Source organism: Chiloscyllium punctatum, chromosome 1, assembly GCF_047496795.1.
Source record: "Chiloscyllium punctatum isolate Juve2018m chromosome 1, sChiPun1.3, whole genome shotgun sequence".
Classification (NCBI taxonomy): Eukaryota; Metazoa; Chordata; class Chondrichthyes; order Orectolobiformes; family Hemiscylliidae; genus Chiloscyllium; species Chiloscyllium punctatum.
This window is the reverse complement of record NC_092739.1, coordinates 86,845,670-86,863,863: the sequence shown is the minus strand read 5'-3', so window position 1 is coordinate 86,863,863 and position 18,194 is coordinate 86,845,670. Positions and strand designations below refer to the sequence as shown.

At 41.3% G+C, this 18,194-nt stretch overlaps 1 protein-coding gene across 6 annotated transcripts in view; it reads right to left on the bottom strand.

Annotated features, from left to right (window-relative positions):
- pcm1 (pericentriolar material 1) overlaps positions 1 to 18,194 on the bottom strand; it is a 154,374-nt gene that overhangs the window by 77,306 nt on the left and 58,874 nt on the right. For all 6 annotated transcript variants that reach the window (XM_072570300.1, XM_072570309.1, XM_072570318.1 and 3 more), the window contains 5 exons: positions 15,918 to 16,102; positions 14,266 to 14,486; positions 7,492 to 7,640; positions 2,058 to 2,187; positions 1,581 to 1,715 (listed from right to left, as the gene is read on the bottom strand). In XM_072570300.1, the coding sequence (XP_072426401.1) occupies positions 1,581 to 1,715; positions 2,058 to 2,187; positions 7,492 to 7,640; positions 14,266 to 14,486; positions 15,918 to 16,102 (820 nt within the window). The remainder of the gene's footprint in view (positions 1 to 1,580; positions 1,716 to 2,057; positions 2,188 to 7,491; positions 7,641 to 14,265; positions 14,487 to 15,917; positions 16,103 to 18,194) is intronic.

Here is an 18,194-nt window from a genome sequence, read left to right as displayed (position 1 = left end):
CATGAAGTTTAGCATTTCCATGAAAAGCATTACAGTGTGCAACCTGTTGATCCTGTTCCACATCTAGCGGTGTTCTAAAGTGCACAATTTGTCCATGAATATTACATACTGCTGTCATCACAAACAAGTGTTAGTGACTTGTACACCTATTACACTAGAAGCAAAATCCCCACAAACACCTTCATTACATCTGTGGTCAACGCCACCAGACTTATTATTTCTCCTCAGAAGTGATTGTACATAAACCATGGCAGCAATGTGCATTTATATTCTATCTTTAATGTAGTGAAGTGCCTTGAGGCACTTGACGGGAGCATCATAATATAAGCAATATATACCGAAACACATATGGAGCTAACTTGGTTGAGTGAAGTGAGTCTTATCGATGAGCACAGAGACAGCATAAAGGATAATAGGGGCAAACGTGGATGGAGAGAGATAAGTCCAGGGCTAAGACCAGGGGAAATCTTCCACAATGCCCCACTGTATTCCACATGACAATCCTCACTAAAGCTTTGAATCCCTGCCACTTCATGCAAACAAATTAAAGGTTTTATTCTTATTTTTCACATTCAATGGTTTAATTCCCTGCTTACCTCTGTCATCTTCTCCAATCAACTGGCTAGAACACATTCTTGTATTGTAGCATTGGTGTACAGTGTGTCCCCTACCATCCTCACTCAGTTTTGGCACAATAACAACCATGACACAATAACAACAAACAAGAATTTGTTTCCTAAATACTGCTGACTGATGCCCTCTCACTCAACAACTCGAAAAGTTCTTCAAAAACCAATCTTTCATGACTATTTGAATTCTCAGGGAGGAGAAAGTGAGGACTGCAGATCCTGGAGAATGTGTTGCTGGAAAAGCACAGCAGGTCAGACCACATCAGAGGAGCAGAAGAATCAACTTTGCAGGCACAAACCCTTTATCAGGAATGAGGTTTCTGGGTCAGAGCTGAGAGATAAATGGGAGGGGGATGGGCTTGGGGGAAGGTAGCTGGGAAAGTAATAGGTGGATGAAGGTGAGGGAGAAGGCAATAGATCAGAGAGGGGAGTGACGGACAGGTCAGGAAGGCGGTGTCGAGTTGGAGGTTTGGAACTGGGATGATGTGGTGGAGGGAAAATGAGGAAGTTGTTGAAATCCACATCTATCCTGTGTGGTTGAGGGTTCCCAAGGTGGAATATGAGGCGTTCTTCCTTCAGGCATCGGGTAGTAATAGTTTGGCGGTGGAGGCAGCCCAGGGCCTGCATGTCCTCGACATAGTGGGAGGGGGAGTTGAAATGTTCAGCCATGGGGCGGTGGGGTTGATGGGTGTGGGTGTCCCAGAGATGTTGCACAAGAAGGCATCCTGTCTCCCCGATGTAAAGGAGACCACACCGGGTGCAACGGTGTGCTCACCATTTCTCACCTGCTTCCAACTCTGCAGCTGTAATGTTCTATAAAGGTCGTGATATGTTTTCTAACTAAAGGGAATAACTAAGCACATTTATGGTAAATAATTCCTTGTCGAACAAATGTTGCACAAATAAAGTAACTGCATAAAGAAATATAATATATTAACAGTTGTTCTTTACCTCACTATCAGGGGGTGGAGCCGCAACTGGGTCAGGTAGAGCTTTTGCTGTTGCAGTCTGACCACTGATCGCTGGGGTAGATGTAACAATGGGAACTTTTATTTTTGACAAGTTTCCTGCACAAGATGTTGACAACTGCAAGTGAACAAAGTTTATATGTAATACACAGCACTAATCAGTAAAATCCCTCACAATGTATTAACTTTCATTTGAAATATGTGAACATTTACTTTCTATGCAAGTTTTGAATAAAACATGAAATTAAAAAAAATTCATCTATTACTTGTCAAGTCATTAACTAGAGTTTAATTTATCGATCTCTACTTTCATATCACTTCAAGAACAAAGTAAAGAAGTTAAAAGCACAAGTAATTTTAAGAGAAATATGAACATATTTCTGCAATGCATCATATCTGATAAAAGTAGAGATTTGTGCCTGTTCCAAATTTTACTTAAAGAAATCAAACTTAAAACCACCTGCAGATCAGGGCATGATTTCTGCAGATGCCTAATCTTCTCTTGAATTTCCATCAATCTTTTTCTTTCTTCTTGTAATTGCTTCAACTCTTGCTGTTGTTGCTGAAGTTTTGCCTCATAAAACTTCTCTCTATTACAGGATTAGAAGAAATTAGAAAAAAACTCAATCAATATCACCTTTAATAGTTACTAGAAGTAAAACCATGATCATATATCCCAAAGCTAAATTCAGAAATTGCCCCAAATAAAACAAAATGCCGCAAGATCAAATGTAGTTCTAAACAAAGAGATCGACAGCAAGCACAAGTTGAGACAATTATTTTGGTAAAACATTGATGTTATTATTCATAATGACATCTTTCTTGACATTTTTAAAAAAGACTGATGGGAAATTACATCTACTCATGTTAACAGATTATTTTACTTCAATATTATGGGAAAATTCAAAGACGGGCAAATAAGACAAGAAAACTAAAAATGAGAGTGCACATTTGGCAGTAACAAATCCTCCAATGTGATTTCTCAGAGACGCAGAACATACATATAAACATTCAAAATAGGAGTAGACCATTCAGCTCATGGCAAATCTGTTCACGTTCATGTTCGGATCTACCCTCTGATGAGTTTCAATTCCCTGGCCTAACAAGAATTTAATCACCTCTGTCTTAAAAGTATTTAATGATCCCACCTCCACCATCTGAGTCAGAGTTACAAAGTCAAAAAATCCCCAGAGAAAAGAAAACTGTCTTCACATATCTATCCTGAAATGATAATCGCTAATTCTCAAACAGTGCCTTGAATTCGGTATTAATCTATTAGAGGTCCATCTTGTCAAGATCATTCAGGATTTACACACCACTTCTGATTCTAAACATCAAGGAAACAAGCCCAGCTTGGCTAACATATTCTCAGAAGAGAACCTGTACATTCCAGGTATCAACCTAATAAACCTCCTCTGAACGGCCCCCAATACATTGACATATTTCCTTAAATAAAGAGACCTAAACTGCACACTAATTCCCTGCATAACTGAAGCTCACCATCCTTACTTGGATATTCAATCCCTTTTGTTATAAAGCATAGCATTCCATTAGCCTTCTTGATTACATGCTGCACCTGCCAGTAACATTTTAGGACTCGTGCACCAGAACACACAAATCCCACTGCACCTCAGAACTGTGCAGTCATTCTCCACTGAGATAATAGTCTGTCATTCCATTTTCCCCACCAAAGTGAATAACTTAATATTTTCCAAAACGCTATTCCATCTGCCCATTTATGTCCACTATTAGGACTAGTAGAATTTGACAGGTAGAAATTAACATTTCATTATTCATTTAGTTTTCGATACTTTTCACAAAATATATTCATTGATAAATTTCATATTATTCTGCTAAACTAGAACAGATATACGTTTTAGTACTTTTAATATGATGTGACTCTTTTAACCTTATTTGACAAAGAAACATACCAAGGAAACAGAAAGAATAAAACACACTATCACGAAATCACAGAAATTACAACACAGGAGACAACCATTTGGCCCATAGTGCCTGCACTGTCTCTTCCAATGACCATCATTACAGAGTGTCAATCTCCTGCTTTTTCCCCACATCCTTGCACATTTCTTGATTTAAGTAATTGTCCAATGCCCTATTGAATGCCTCAATGCAACCTACCTCTTCTACGTAGAACATTCCATACCTTCACTACTCACCAAGTGAAAAAAAAGTTCCATATCATCCTTGCTTCTGTTGCAAATCACTTGAAAATATGTGCTCTCTTTCTTGTTCCTTTTACAAACAGGAAGAATTTCTCCTTACCAATTGTATTCAGCCTGCTCTTGATTTTGAAAGTGAAATCTCCCCTCAGCCTTCTTCAATCTATCCTCATTACTGTTCTCATCTCTGGAATCATTCTTGTAAATCCTTTCTGCACTCCCTTCAATGCATAAACATTCTTCCAATAATCTGGATTAGTGGTGCTGGAAGAGCACAGCAGTTCAAACAGCATCCAACGAGCAGCGAAATCGACGTTTCGGGCAAAAGCCCTTCATCAGGAATAAAGGCAAGTGAGCCTGAAGCATGGAGAGATAAGCTAGAGGAGGGTGGGGGTGGGGAGAGAGTAGCATAGAGTACAATGGGTGAGGGGGGGAGGAGATGAAGGTGATAGGTCAGGGAGGGGAGGGTGGAGTGGATAGGTGGAAAAGGAGCTAGGCAGGTCAGACAAGTCCGGACAAGTCAAGGGGACAGTGGCTGAGCTGGAAGTTTGAAACTAGGATGAGGTGGGGGAAGGGGAAATGAGGAAGCTGTTGAAGTCCACATTGATGCCCTGGGGTTGAAGTGTTCCGAGGCGGAAGATGAAGCGTTCTTCCTCCAGGCGTCTGGTGGTGAGGGAGCGGCGGTGAAGGAGGCCCAGGACCTCCATGTCCTCAGCAGAGTGGGAGGGGGGAGTTGAAATGTTGGGCCACGGGGCGGTTTGGTTGATTGGTGCGGGTGTCTCGGAGATGTTCCCTAAAGCGCTCTGCTAGGAGGCACCCAGTCTCCCCAATGTAGAGGAGACCACATCGGGAGCAACGGATACAATAAATGATATTAGTGGATGTGCAGGTAAAACTTTGATGGATGTGGAAGGCTCCTTTAGGGCCTTGGATAGAGGTGAGGGAGGAGGTGTGGGCGCAGGTTTTACAGTTCCTGCGGTGGCAGGGGAAAGTGCCAGAATGGGAGGGTGGGTCGTAGGGGGGCGTGGACCTGACCAGGTAGTCACGGAGGGAACGGTCTTTGCGGAAGGCGGAAAGAGGTGGGGAGGGAAATATATCCCTGGTGGTGGGGTCTTTTTGGAGGTGGCGGAAATGTCGGCGGATGATTTGGTTTATGCAAAGGTTTGTAGGGTGGAAGGTGAGCACCAGGGGCGTTCTGTCCTTGTTACGGTTGGAGGGGTGGGGTCTGAGGGCGGAGGTGCGGGATGTGGACGAGATGCGTTGGAGGGCATCTTTAACCATTTGGGAAAGGAAATTGCAGTCTCTAAAGAAGGAGGCCATCTGGTGTGTTCTATGGTGGAACTGGTCCTCCTGGGAGCAGATACGGCGGATGCAGAGAAATTGGGAATAATGGATGGCATTTTTGCAAGAGATAGGGTGGGAAGAGGTGTAATCCAGGTAGCTGTGGGAGTCAGTGGGTTTGTAAAAAATGTCAGTGTTAAGTCGGTCATCACTAATGGAGATGGAGAGGTCCAGGAAGGGGAGGGAGGTGACGGTAACCAACTCATCCCACACGGACTCCGGACGACCTTTAAACCAGCAGAGTCCGGACCCGAACGTGACCAACAATACATCTCTGACACCTCCCTCCCCTTCCTGGACCTTATCAAAAAAAAAGTTGGTGTTAAAGAATTAAAAAATACAACGGCAGTGTTCTGCAGTGACTTTGTTTTAATTCATAGTGTATTAAAAGAGAAGCTATTTTAGATTTGGCTAAATGTAATTTCGGTTTGAATTAATTTCAATATCAGTGGGCGCGTCTAAATTTGTAATTGTAGAATTCTTCTGAATTTTACTACTCAAAACTCAATGTTATCTTACTCTTGATACACTACACGTATTATTTAATTATTATCTATTCTTGCACTGTTTTGTTATCTTCTGTATTGGTTATACAGAACTTAGAAATTAGCGATTTTTTTTCACTATATCCTTTCCCTTAAAAACAACTCATTCAATGCACCACAGATAGAAAAACATCACCGAGCAGTTGGTCTCTAACATAGACATTCACTTAAGAAATTTGGTTCAATGAGGACTTGGACCAATTAAGCCATAACAGACAATAACCTCATCGTCTCAATCATAAGAACCTGACAGCATATAGCTCCCTGCCTTAAGCAGATGGTCAAAGACAACATCATAATGTATCTAATATTAATAGGAAATCATAAGTAACAATAATAGACGACAACAAAGAGGATGTACCCATGGATAATTTACACCTGAAGGAACTAGTCAGGAGACACTGGAAGATGACATCAGTTAATGTCCATTACCCTGATAAGGTATTTAAAGATTGATTATGCATCCCTTACAACAATTGGTAATGAACCCACCTCACTGAGGTCACAGTGTCATGACCTAACTGATCATATTCTGGGTCACAGAAATGGTTCAGAGGGACCATTTTCAATGATTGAGGGAATTGAGCCAACAAACATTTTCCTGCTCATCTCAGAAATTTCAAGAATCTGTACTACATTAATTTTAATGCTTTTACCTTTTACGGATCAGGATCATTGATTAGTAGAACAGTTAAAATCCAGGAAACTACTGAATTCATGAATTCAATGTGCTAACATTGCTCTCTGCAAGAGCAACTCTAAGTCCCAACTTTCCATGCCTTCTCTGTTGCACTGCAAAATTTCTCTTGGAATCTTACTCAACTCCTTTTTAAAAACTCCAATTGTAGCTGTTGCCACAACACTTTTAGGGTGCATATTCTTGATCCACATCAATCTTATTCCTTTATCAAGATTCAGTGTACTCAAATTCTTCAGCTTTATGTTAATTGGAACAGTTTTACTTGGTCTAGTCCCTCATTTTTAAAAAAGATCATTCCTCTAAATCTCCTTTCAACCTTCCCTTCGCTAAGGAGAAAGAAGGAATTTCTTCTCAAACTATTAATCGTTGCAAGTCACCTCTCCAGAGAGGAGCTATGTTAAAGTCATTGAATTATTCAAGACAGAGTTAGCACATTTTTGATCTACAGAGGAGGCAATGATTTTACGGTAAGCAGGAAAGAGAAGTTAGGGTCACAATCATATCTGCCATAATTTTAATGAATATTAGCAGGCTTAAGAGATCAATAGGCAACTCCTGCTCTTATTTCTTACATAATTGTATCAGCAATCTTTTAGTCACTATACCTATTGTGCTAAATTGGCTCATTGGTAGCAACCTTGCTTTTTCGAGTTAGATGATTAATTTTTCAGAGTTTGAGTTCAACATTTTGTCTGCTTATTCAGTGTAAATGGGGCATTCAATTTTAATCTGGTAGCTCAAATTAACTTTGAAGATCTCATATTACTAGATGAGTAAAATGTGTTTTTGAATGTCCGGGTGATGTCTCCTTTTGTTAGTACAATCAAATTACAAATTGCACAAAGTAACATTGAGACATCACCAGGACATTCAAAAATACATTTTACTCATCTAGTAATATGAGATCTTCAAAGTTAATTTGAGCTACCAGATTAAAATTGAATGCCCCATTTACACCGAATAAACTGAAAAAATGTTGAACTCAAACTCTCAAAAATTAATCTAACTCAAAAAGAAAGGTTGCTACCAATGAGCCAGTTTAGCACAATAGATACAGTGACAGTGACTATAAGATTTGCCATTACTTTGAGTAGAAAGTCTGTTCTACTTTGAATGAAAAAAACGTACCTTTTTTCTTCATCCAGTGACACTTCCTTTGAACTTCTTGATGCATTTGTTCTAGTATTGTTTGGTTGCTGTCTGTGCTGATCCTCTTCAATTAATGAGAAGTCAGGTAAGTTAGAAATATCAATAATATCAGTTGCATCTGGGACTTCCTGCAATGAGAATGATTGGATATATCATGCTCTGGACACATCTACTCCAAACCATTTCAAGAAGCAACTGTGGCAATTAAAGCGAAAACAATGTGTTCATCCCCAGATAAGACTTCTGGCAATACAGATGTTGAATTCTTAATTAGTACTGATCGAACTGGTCAGCTCTGAAAGGACATCACACCTAGACTGGGTTGGTGGCAGGCGGTGAGGAAACGAACAGGAGCGGAAAACATAACTTGATCTCATCTTTACCAATCTGCCAGCTGCAGATGCATCTGTCCATGACATTATCAGTAAGAGTTACCATTGCACACAGTTTTTGTGGAGATGAAGTCCCACCTTCACATTGAGAATAATCTCCATCATGTTGTGTGGCACTATCACAATGCCAAATGTGACAGACTTCAAACAGACAGCAACTCAAGACTGGGCATCCATGAGGCGCTGTGGGCTATCAACAGCAGAGTTATATTCCAGCACAATCCGTAGTCTCATGGCCTGGCATATCCCCCACTCAACCATGACCATCATGCCTGGTTCAATGGAGAGTGCAGGAGGCATGCCAAGAGCAGCACCAGGCATACATGTAGATGAGGTGTCAACCTGGTGAAGCTCCCAAACAGGACTACTTGCATGCCAAACAGCATAAGCAGCAAGTGACAGATAGAGCTAAGCAATCCTACAACCAACGGATCAGATCCAAGCTCTGCGGTCCTGTCACACCCAGTCGTCAATGATGGTGCACAATTAAAACAACTCACTGGACAAGATGCTCCACAAATATTCCCTTCCTCAATGATGGCAGTAAAAGATAAGGCTGAAGCCTTCACAGCAACTTTCAGCCAGAAGAGCCAAGTGGATGATCCATTTCAGCCTCCTCCAGTGGTCCCCAGCACTACAAATACCAGTCTTTAGCTAATTCAATTCACTCCATGTGATATCAAGAAATGGTTAAAGGCACGGCTACAAAGGCTACAGGACCTGCCAACATTTTGGCAATCGCACTGAAGACCTGTGCTCCAGAACATGTCGCTCCTCTGGCCAAGCTGTTCCAGTAGTTACAACAGTGGCATCTAACCAACAATGTGGAAAATCGCCCAGGTATGTCCAGTACACAGAAAGCAGAACAATTCCAACCCAGCCTATTACCGCCCCAATCAGTCTACTCTCAGTCATCAGTAAAATGATGCCCAGTTGGGTTCTGCCAGGGGCACTCAGCTCCTAACCTCATTACAGCCGTTGGCTCAAACATGGACAAAAGAGCTGAATTCCAGAGATGAGGTGAGAGTGACAGCCCTTGACATCAAGGCTGCATTCAACTGAGTATGGCATAAAGGAGTCCTAGCAAAACTGGAATCAATGGGTATCAAACTCTGTACTGGTGAGTGTTATGCTTGGCACAAACGAAGATGGCTATGGTTGTTGGAGATCAGTCATCTCACAGGATGTTTGTCATGGCAGTGTTTTAGGCTCAACCATCTTTAGCTTCTTCACCAATGACTGTCGTTGTATCATAAAATCAGAAGTGGGGACGTTCACTGATGATTGCACAATGTTCAGCACCGTTCACCGAATCAGTCAGCGTTCAAATGCAACAAGATCTGGACAATATCTAGACTTTGGCTGACAAGTAGTACGTAAATTCGCAACACACAAGTGCCAGACTATGACCATCACCAATAAGAGACAAACTAACTACTACCACTTGACATTCAATGGTGTTACCATCATTGCAGTCCCCAATATCAACATCCTAGGAATTATCATTGATCAGAAAGTCAACTGGACTCACCACATAAACACAATGGCTACAAGAGCAGGTCAGAAACTAGGAACATTGCAGGGAGTAACTCATCTCCCGACTCCCAAAGCTTGACCACTATCGACAAGTCACATGTCATGAGTATGATGGAATACTCCAAATTGCCTGGATGAGTGCAGCCCAACAAGTCAAGAAGCTTGAAACCATCCAAGACAAAGCAGCCTGCTTGACTGGCACTGTACCCACAAGCATCTGCTCCCTCTACCACCGATAATCAATAGCAGCAGTGTGTACCATCTACAAGATGCACTGCAGAAATCAACTAAACATCCTCAGACAGCACCTTTCAAACCCACAACCATTTCCATCTAGAAGGACAAGGGTATATGGGAACGTCACCATCTTCTAGTTCCCCTCCAAGCCACTCACCATCCTGACTTAGAAATATATCAGCGTTCCTTTCCTGTTGCTGGGTCAAAATCATCAAATTCTCTCCCGAATGGCATTGTCGGTCAACTCACAGCAGATGAATTGCAATGATTCAAGAAGGCAACTCACCACCATCTTCTCACGGGCAACTAGTGACAGGCTATAAATGCAGATTCACCCAGTGACACCGACATCGCACAAAATGAGTACAGAAAAAATTATTACTCCATGTGCTGGGAATGCGCACATCGCTTTACCCATGAATTCTGTTTCAACTAGATGATACATTTAATTACTACTATGACGTGATTACAAAATAAATTTGGGGTAGGTGGGACCTCAACAAGCACGATGGTCTGCACCTGACCAGAGGGGCACCAATATCCTGGGGGGGATATTTGCTAACGCTCTTCAGGAAGGTTTAAACTAATTCAGCAGGGGAATGGGAACCTAAATTGTAGTTCCAATGTCTAGGAGGTTTAAAGTACTAAGGTAAGAAATTAGGTTTCACTGACAAGCAGGAAGGTGATTTGAAGTGTTGACTTCAATGCCAGGAGCATTGGAATAAGGTGGGCGAACTTGCAGCATGTGTTGGTACCTGAGACTTCAATGTTGTGGCCATTTCTAAGGCATGGATAGAGCAGGACCAGGAATGGTCGTTGCAGGTTCCAGGATTTAGATGTTTCGGTAAGAACAGAGGAGATGGTAAAAGAGGGGGAGATGTGGCATTGTTAGTCAAGGACAGTAATACGGTGTTAGAAAGGACATTTGAGGACTCATCTACTGAGGTAGTATGGGCTAAGGTTAGAAACAGCAAAGGAGAGGTCATCTTATTGGGAGCTTTCTGTAGGTCTCCAAATAGTTCCAGAGATGAAGAGGAAAGGATAGTAATGATAATTCTGGATAGGGGCAAGAGTAACAGGGTAGTTGTTATGGGGGACTTTAACTTTCCAAATATTTACAGAAATACTGTAGTTCATGTATTGTCGATGGGTCAGCTTTTGTCCAATGTGTGCAGGATGGTTTCCTGACACAGTGTATAGACAGGTCAACAAAGGGAGAGGCCACATTGGATTTGGTACTGGGTAATGAACCTGGCCAGGTGTTCGATTTGGAGGTAGGTGAACACTTTGATGACAGTGACTACGATTCAGTTATGTTTACTTTAGAGTTGGAAGGGATAGGTATATACCACAAAGCAAGAGTTATTGCTGGGGGAAAGGCAATGATGATGCAATTAGGCAAGATTTAGGATGCATAGGATGGGGAAGGAAACCACAGGGGATGGGCACAATTGAAATGTGGAGCATATTCAAGGAACAGCTACTGCGTGTCCTTGATAAGCATGCACCTGTCAAGTAGGAAGGAAATGGTCAAGCAAGGGAGCCATGGTTTACTAAGGAGTTGAATCTCTTGTCAAGGGGAAGGAGGCAGCTTATTTTAGGATGAGACGTGAAGGCACAGTTAGGGCACTTCAGAGTTACATGTTAGCCAGGAATGACCTAAAGAGAGAGCTAAGAAAAGACTGAGGAGGACATGAAACGTTGTAAGCAGATAGGATCAAGGAAAATCCTAAAGCTTTCTCTCGGTATATCCGGAATAAAAACAATGACTAGAGAAAGATTCGGGCCAATCAAGGATAGTAGTGGGAAGTTGTGTGTGGAGCCCAAGGAGATCGGGGAAGCACGAAATGAATATTTTTCTTCAGTATTCACACTGGAAAAAGACAATGTTGTCAAAATACAGAGATACAGGCTACTAGCCTAGGTGGGGTTGAGGTTCACAAGGAAGCGGCATTAGCAATTCTGGAAACTGTGAAAATAGATAAATCCCCTCAGCCAGATGGGACCTATCCTAGGATTCTCTGGGAAGCCAGGGAGAAGAATGCAGAGCCTTTGGCTTTGATCTTTATGTCGTCATTGTCGACAGGAATAGTGCCATAAGACTGGAGGATAGCAAACGCTGCCCCGTTGTTCAAGAAGGGGAGTAGAGACAACCCTGGTAATTAAAGACCAGTGAGCCTTATTTCGGTTGTGGGTAAAGTGCTCGAAAAGGTTCTAAGAGATAGGATTTATAATCATCTAGAGAGGAATAGGTTGATATGGGGTAGTCAACACAGATTAGTGAAGGATAGGCCGTGACTCACAAACTTTGAGTTCTTTGAGATGACCAAACAGATGGATGAGGGTGAAACAGTTGATGTGGTGTATACGAATTTCAGTTTGATAAGGTTCCCCACGGTAGGCTATTGCACAAAATACGGAGGCATGGGATTGAGGGTGATTTAGTGGGTTTGGATCAGAAATTGGCTAGCTGAATGAAGACAGAGAGTGATGGTCGATGGGAAATGTTCATCCTGGAGTTCAGTTCCTAGTGGCTTACTGCAAGGATCTGATTCAGGGCCATTGGTCATTTGTATAAATGACCAAGCACGGTGGCTCAGTAGTTAGCACTGCTGCCTTACAGCGCCAGGGACCAGGGTTCAATTCCAGCCTCTGGCGACTGCCTGTGTGGAGTTTGCACATTCTCCCCATGCCTGCGTGGGTTTCCTCCCACAATCCAAAGATGTGCAGGTCAGGTGAATTGGCCATGCTAGTGTTAGGTGTGTTAGTCAAGGGTAAATGTAGGGGAATGGGTCTGGGTGGGTTACTCTTCAGAAGGCTGGTGTGGACTTGTTGGGCTGAAGGGCCTGTTTCCATACTGTAGGGAATCTAATCTAATCTAGATGAGCATGTAGAAGGATGGGTTAGTAAACTTGCAGGTGACAGTAAGGTCAGTGGAGCTGTGAACAGTGCTGAAGGATGTTGCAAGTTACAGAGGGACATACATAAGCTGCACAGCTGGACTGAGAGATGGCAAATGAAGTTTAATGCGGAAAAGTGTGAGGACATTCACTTTGGAAGAGCAACAGGAATAAAGAATACTGGGCTACTGGTAAGATTATCAGCAGTGCAGATGAGCAGAGAGATCTCGGTGTCCATGTACATAGATGCCTGAAAGTTGCCATCCAGGTTGACAGGATTGTTAAGAAGGCATACAGTGTGTTAGCTTGTATTGGTAGAGGGATTGAGTTTTGGAGCCATGAGGTCATGTTGCAGCTGTACAAAACTCTGGTGCGGCTGTACTTGAGTATTGCGTATTGTTCTGGTCACTGCATTATGGGAAGGATGTGGAAGCTCTGGAAACTGTTCAGAGGAGATTTACTAGGATGTTGACTGGTATAAAGGGAAGGTCTTATGAGAAAAGGCTGAGGGACTTGGGGCTGTTTTTGTTAAGAGAGAACAGGGTTGAGAGGTGACTTAATTGAGACATACAAGATAATCAGAGGGTTAGACAGGGTGGACAGTGAGAGCCCTTTTCCTTGGATGGAGATGGCTAGCATGAGCTTTAAATTGAAGGGTGATAGATATAGGAGAGATGTCAGAGGTAGTTTTTTTTACTCAGAGAGTAGTAGGGGCGTGGAACGCACAGCCTGCAACAGCAGTAGACTCGCCAACTTTAAGGGCATTTAAATGGTCATTGGATAAACATATGGATGGAAGTGGAATAGTGTAGGATAGATAGGCTTCAGATTGATTCCACAGGTCGGCACAACATTGAGGGCTGAAGGGCCTGTACTACGCAATAATGTTCTATGTTCTAAAAGTGATGCCACTTTGTAGTTTAATTGTCAAAGCAAATTGTCAGGGCCCTCTTGTGGTGCAGTGCTAGTGTCCCTACCCAGGAGCAGGAGTCCAGATTCAAGTCCCACCTGCTCCACAGGTGTGTAGTAACATATCTGATCAGGTTGATTAGAAAATTGAATCAAAGTAAATTGTCTGGGCACAATAAAAGACAGCTTCAGATTTGAAGCCACAGCTGTGTCCTAATTTGGCTAAATTTAAATTGCCTTAAAAAGAAACAGTCACTTTCTAAATGTGCAACACACTGATACATCACTTTGGGATTAAGTTATGTCCATAGTTTTGTGTGTACTTTTACAATTTGTTGTATGTCCTGAGCGTACCTTTTAATCTTGAAACAGAGGAGGCATATAACAGGAAACATCTTGAACTGTACATAATCTCATGATGCGGGGCAGGCTATTGAAGATCAAAGTAAAGAAGAATTTCTTCACTCAGAGTTGTACATCTTCAGAATTTTTTACTCCAATGAGTGTTGGAAGCTTAATCATGACAATGTTCAAAACAAATTCAAACAAATTAATTGGCAACATACTTCAGCACTGTTCACAACTCCACCGATGTGGAAATAGTGTGGGAATATGCTGTTGTGGAGATGCTTAACCACTTTCCAGAATGGTGAGGCAGACTCCAAGGGCTGAGTGGCCTACACCTGTTCTAACTGTGAAGACAAAAATACACAACACTGGCACATTTTTGGTATTCAACACCATATGTACATCTGGAAAGCAAAATCTCAAGTTCTTACTTGTACCATTGCGACAAGTTCCTGCAATTGTCTGAGTTTTTGTTTGGCAGCATTTAATCTGTTAATTTTCTGTTGTATTTCAAAATTCTGGTCAGTTTCTTCTACAAAACTACTTCTTCGACTCGATATGGTGCCCTCACTTGCACACTCCCCCTGGATCTCTTGTTCCTGCACTGTAACACCATTCCTATCTTCACCCTTTTCATCATTGTAACGGGCACCTGTATAGTAAATAGCAAAAATAAAATCTGCTTTGCGCCAATAAGTTTTTGAACATGAAAGATTTAAAATGCATCCAATTTGGACGGATGAAACAAAACCACACATTGAAGATAAACAAAAGGGGTTCAGATATGTTGTTATTCTCAGTTTGAAGTAATCAGAATGCTTTTATTTACAAGGCACAATTCATTAGAACTGAGGAAGGGTCACTCGACCTGAAACGTTAACTCTGATTGCTCTCAACAGCCGCTGCCAGATCTGTGAAGCTTTACCAGCAATTTAAGCTTTAGATTCTGATTTACAGTATTCACAGTCCTTGCAGTTTTTACTTTTTATTCAGTGTCTAGCTGGTGTCTCTCAGGGCTATTGAGAGTGAGCACACAGTGGAACTGACTAGGTTGCTCTGGGCAGAGCTGGCATGGACTCAACAAGTCCAATGGTAATCTTTATGGACCATTAACAGCTCTGATTTTACTGCCCGCACAGCTATGAAGGAATTGTGGATCAAATGGAGCAAAGCACACATATTGGCATTCAGACCAGACAACAACTGTCTCTGTTTTCATGATCTGATAGAGATGCAATTCAGCAACAAGACTGATAAGTAGAAAGGCACCAGCTAGACTCATGGCTCATAATGTGGTCCCTGATGGCTCATACTATGATTTTCGACAACAGTAAGTGCAAAGCATCATCTTAGATTAGATTAGGTTCCCTACAGTGTGGAAACAGGCCCTTCGGCCTAACAAGTCCGCACCGACCCTCTTAAGAGTAACCCACCCAGTCCCATTCCACTCTGACTAGTGCCCCTAACACTATGGGCAATTTAGCATGGCCAATTCACCTGACCTGCACATCTTAGGACTGTGGGAGGAAACTGGAGCACCTGGAGGAAACCCACACAGACAAAGGGAGAATGTGCAAACTCCACACAGACAGTCACCCAAGGCTGGAATCGAACCTGGGACCCTGGTGCTGAAAGGCAGCAGTGCTAACCACTGAGCCACTAATGGAACAAATGTGCGAAAACCAGCTTCAAAGCTGCAAGTATCAGTAGCTTTGTATCACGATCTAGATGCAATGAGACCAAGACCAGCCTAATGCCATGAGTCATTTTAGAGCTAGATAACCCAACCATCTCTCAAGACTATCTGAGATGGCGATTTGTGGTATGAGAGTATGAAACTTAAAAGATATTTCTATGCACCAAGGAAACCAATGGATTGATTATGAGCAGGTTGATTGTGTGCACTTCAAAACTTACAATATTAAGATTCAAAATCTGCTAACCATATTACTTTTTTAAAAAACTGACACAATTTGGAGTTAGAAAAGCAAGATCATTTCTTTGTACGCAGACTTCTTCACACAGGGATTGATTGTACAGTACATAGGGACATGGAATTCTTCCAAGAGATGTTTGATCTTACACTCAGCGTAGCTCGCACGAGGTTCATCTGAAGGAAGTGGCATCTTTGAAGTTTGTAGATTTGTTGGCCTATTGTTGATTTCACATTCTGTGTTCAGAAGTCTCCCATTGCAGCAACTGGTTCTATTTTGTGCCACAATCCTGGAAGAGCCACTAATATCTGTCCAGTTACTCCTTTGTGGGTTTCTACAGGAATTACATAGTTGTTGTTAAAATATAGGTATAAACAATGCCTTAAATAGCTATTTTTATAATGACATGTTTATTCAGATATATCACCAAGCTCAAACCCACTTTAATCAAAACCACAACAAAAGTAAAAATTACAGAAAGAAAGTATTACATATTTCATATCCCAAATAATAATGCCTGTCACCTGTCAAAAGGGGTTGGGAGACATTAAAAGGAAATTGTGTACAATTGTTCAGACCACATATATGAATAAGCATTAATGCTTTACAACAGGTACAGCTCCTCAAACTATTAAAACTCCTTTTTGTTGCAAATTTCCAATGATATTTATGTTAGTCATAAGGTTTTTTTGCATACATCTGACACTTTTACATTTATTTAGAATGTGCAATCTTTCCAAGTGGTCTTCCACCTTTGGATCATTTTATTGAGCAAGATGACAACCTCGTGGTATTATCATTAGACTATTAATCAAAGACACAGGCAACATCCTGGGGACGCAGGTTCGAATCCTGCCATGGCACATGGTGAAATTTGAATTTTTTTTTAAAAATCTGGAATTGAGAGTCTAATGATGACCATGAATCCACTGTCGATTGTTGGAAAAACCCATCTGGTTCACTAATGTCCTTTAGACATGGTAGTGCAGGTACGAAAACTGCCATTCTTACCTGCACTGGCCTACATGTGATTCAGCAATATGGTTGACTCTTAGACTGCCTTATGGCCAATTATGGATGGGCAATAACTGCTAGACTAGCCAGTGACACCCTCATTCCATGAATGAATAAAAGAAATAATAGATATGAGTGGGATATCAACCATGTTAGTCTCTGCATTTCATTCACTTGATCCAGTCTCATCTGAGCTTACAACACTAAATCTGCAACACAAAGGAGTCAAGGTTGTTCACTGATAGAAAACCTTTCATATTGTTAAAACTTAATGCTCATTCTCTTAACTGCTCCTGCTTGACTCTGAGCCATGGCTCCATTAAGCCTTCATTTCCTGCATCATTGCTGACTTCAACTTGTCTTGAGATCTTCCCACCACTGCCTTCAACCTCATTAACTATTTCCATCCATTCTTGTCCCAACTCATCAATTTACTTCTATATTTATTTTTTAAACTCTGTCATACAGTCTTCATGCAGTTACATCTGATAAAAAGTGTAACAGATTCTAGTTTTCTGGCCTCATTTTCAACATAACATAAAACTCCTCTATTTCTCACTTGACAACACAAGAACAAGTTAGCCAACTTAGCTGCTGAACTTGCTCCACCATTCTTTGTGATAATGGTTAACTATAAACCAATACCACAATCCCACCATTGCCTCATATCCCATAAGACCTTTAGGTTACAAAAATCTACCATCACATGTTTCGATTAACAAGTGAAGTCGCAAGTTCAAAATTTCTACCATTCTTAGCATGAAAAGACTGTTTCCCAAGTCACTGTTGAAAGCTGTGTCTCCAATTATTTTAACTATGCACCCAAGTTTTAAACTTCCCAAGTGTTGAAAATAATTTCACACAAATAACCCTCTTTGGTCCCATTCATGTCTTGAAATCTTCACCCAAATAACTCTTTTACCTTCTAAAAATTACAGGGAATACAACCCAAGTATCACATGCATAATTTCTCCTCTCAGCTCAATGCTTGGGAGTCTATGAGGTCATTCTTTGCAGTTTTCCCTCCGAACCAAAATATCCTTCCTAAGATGTGGTGACTAGTGGTGTTCACAATACTGCAATTCTGATTTGATCAAAGGTTCAGATAGCTTAAGCAAAATTTCTTTAATTTAATCGTCTACATAAAACATCAGCATTTCATTGGCCTATTTGATTACTTATCCAAAAGTAATTAGGGATAGTCACAAATGCAAGCATTCAAGAGACAGTTATATCCCTTATATCAACTAAAAAACAATTATCCTAATACAGTTTGTTTAGCCATTTAAAAAAAATCAATGTACACAGTTATCTTCTTCTCTATGACGAACTCTAGCAAAAAACGATTAAACAAACTGGCCTGAAATAAACTGATTTTGATTTGTGATTGTTCGGAAATAATGGCGTGATCT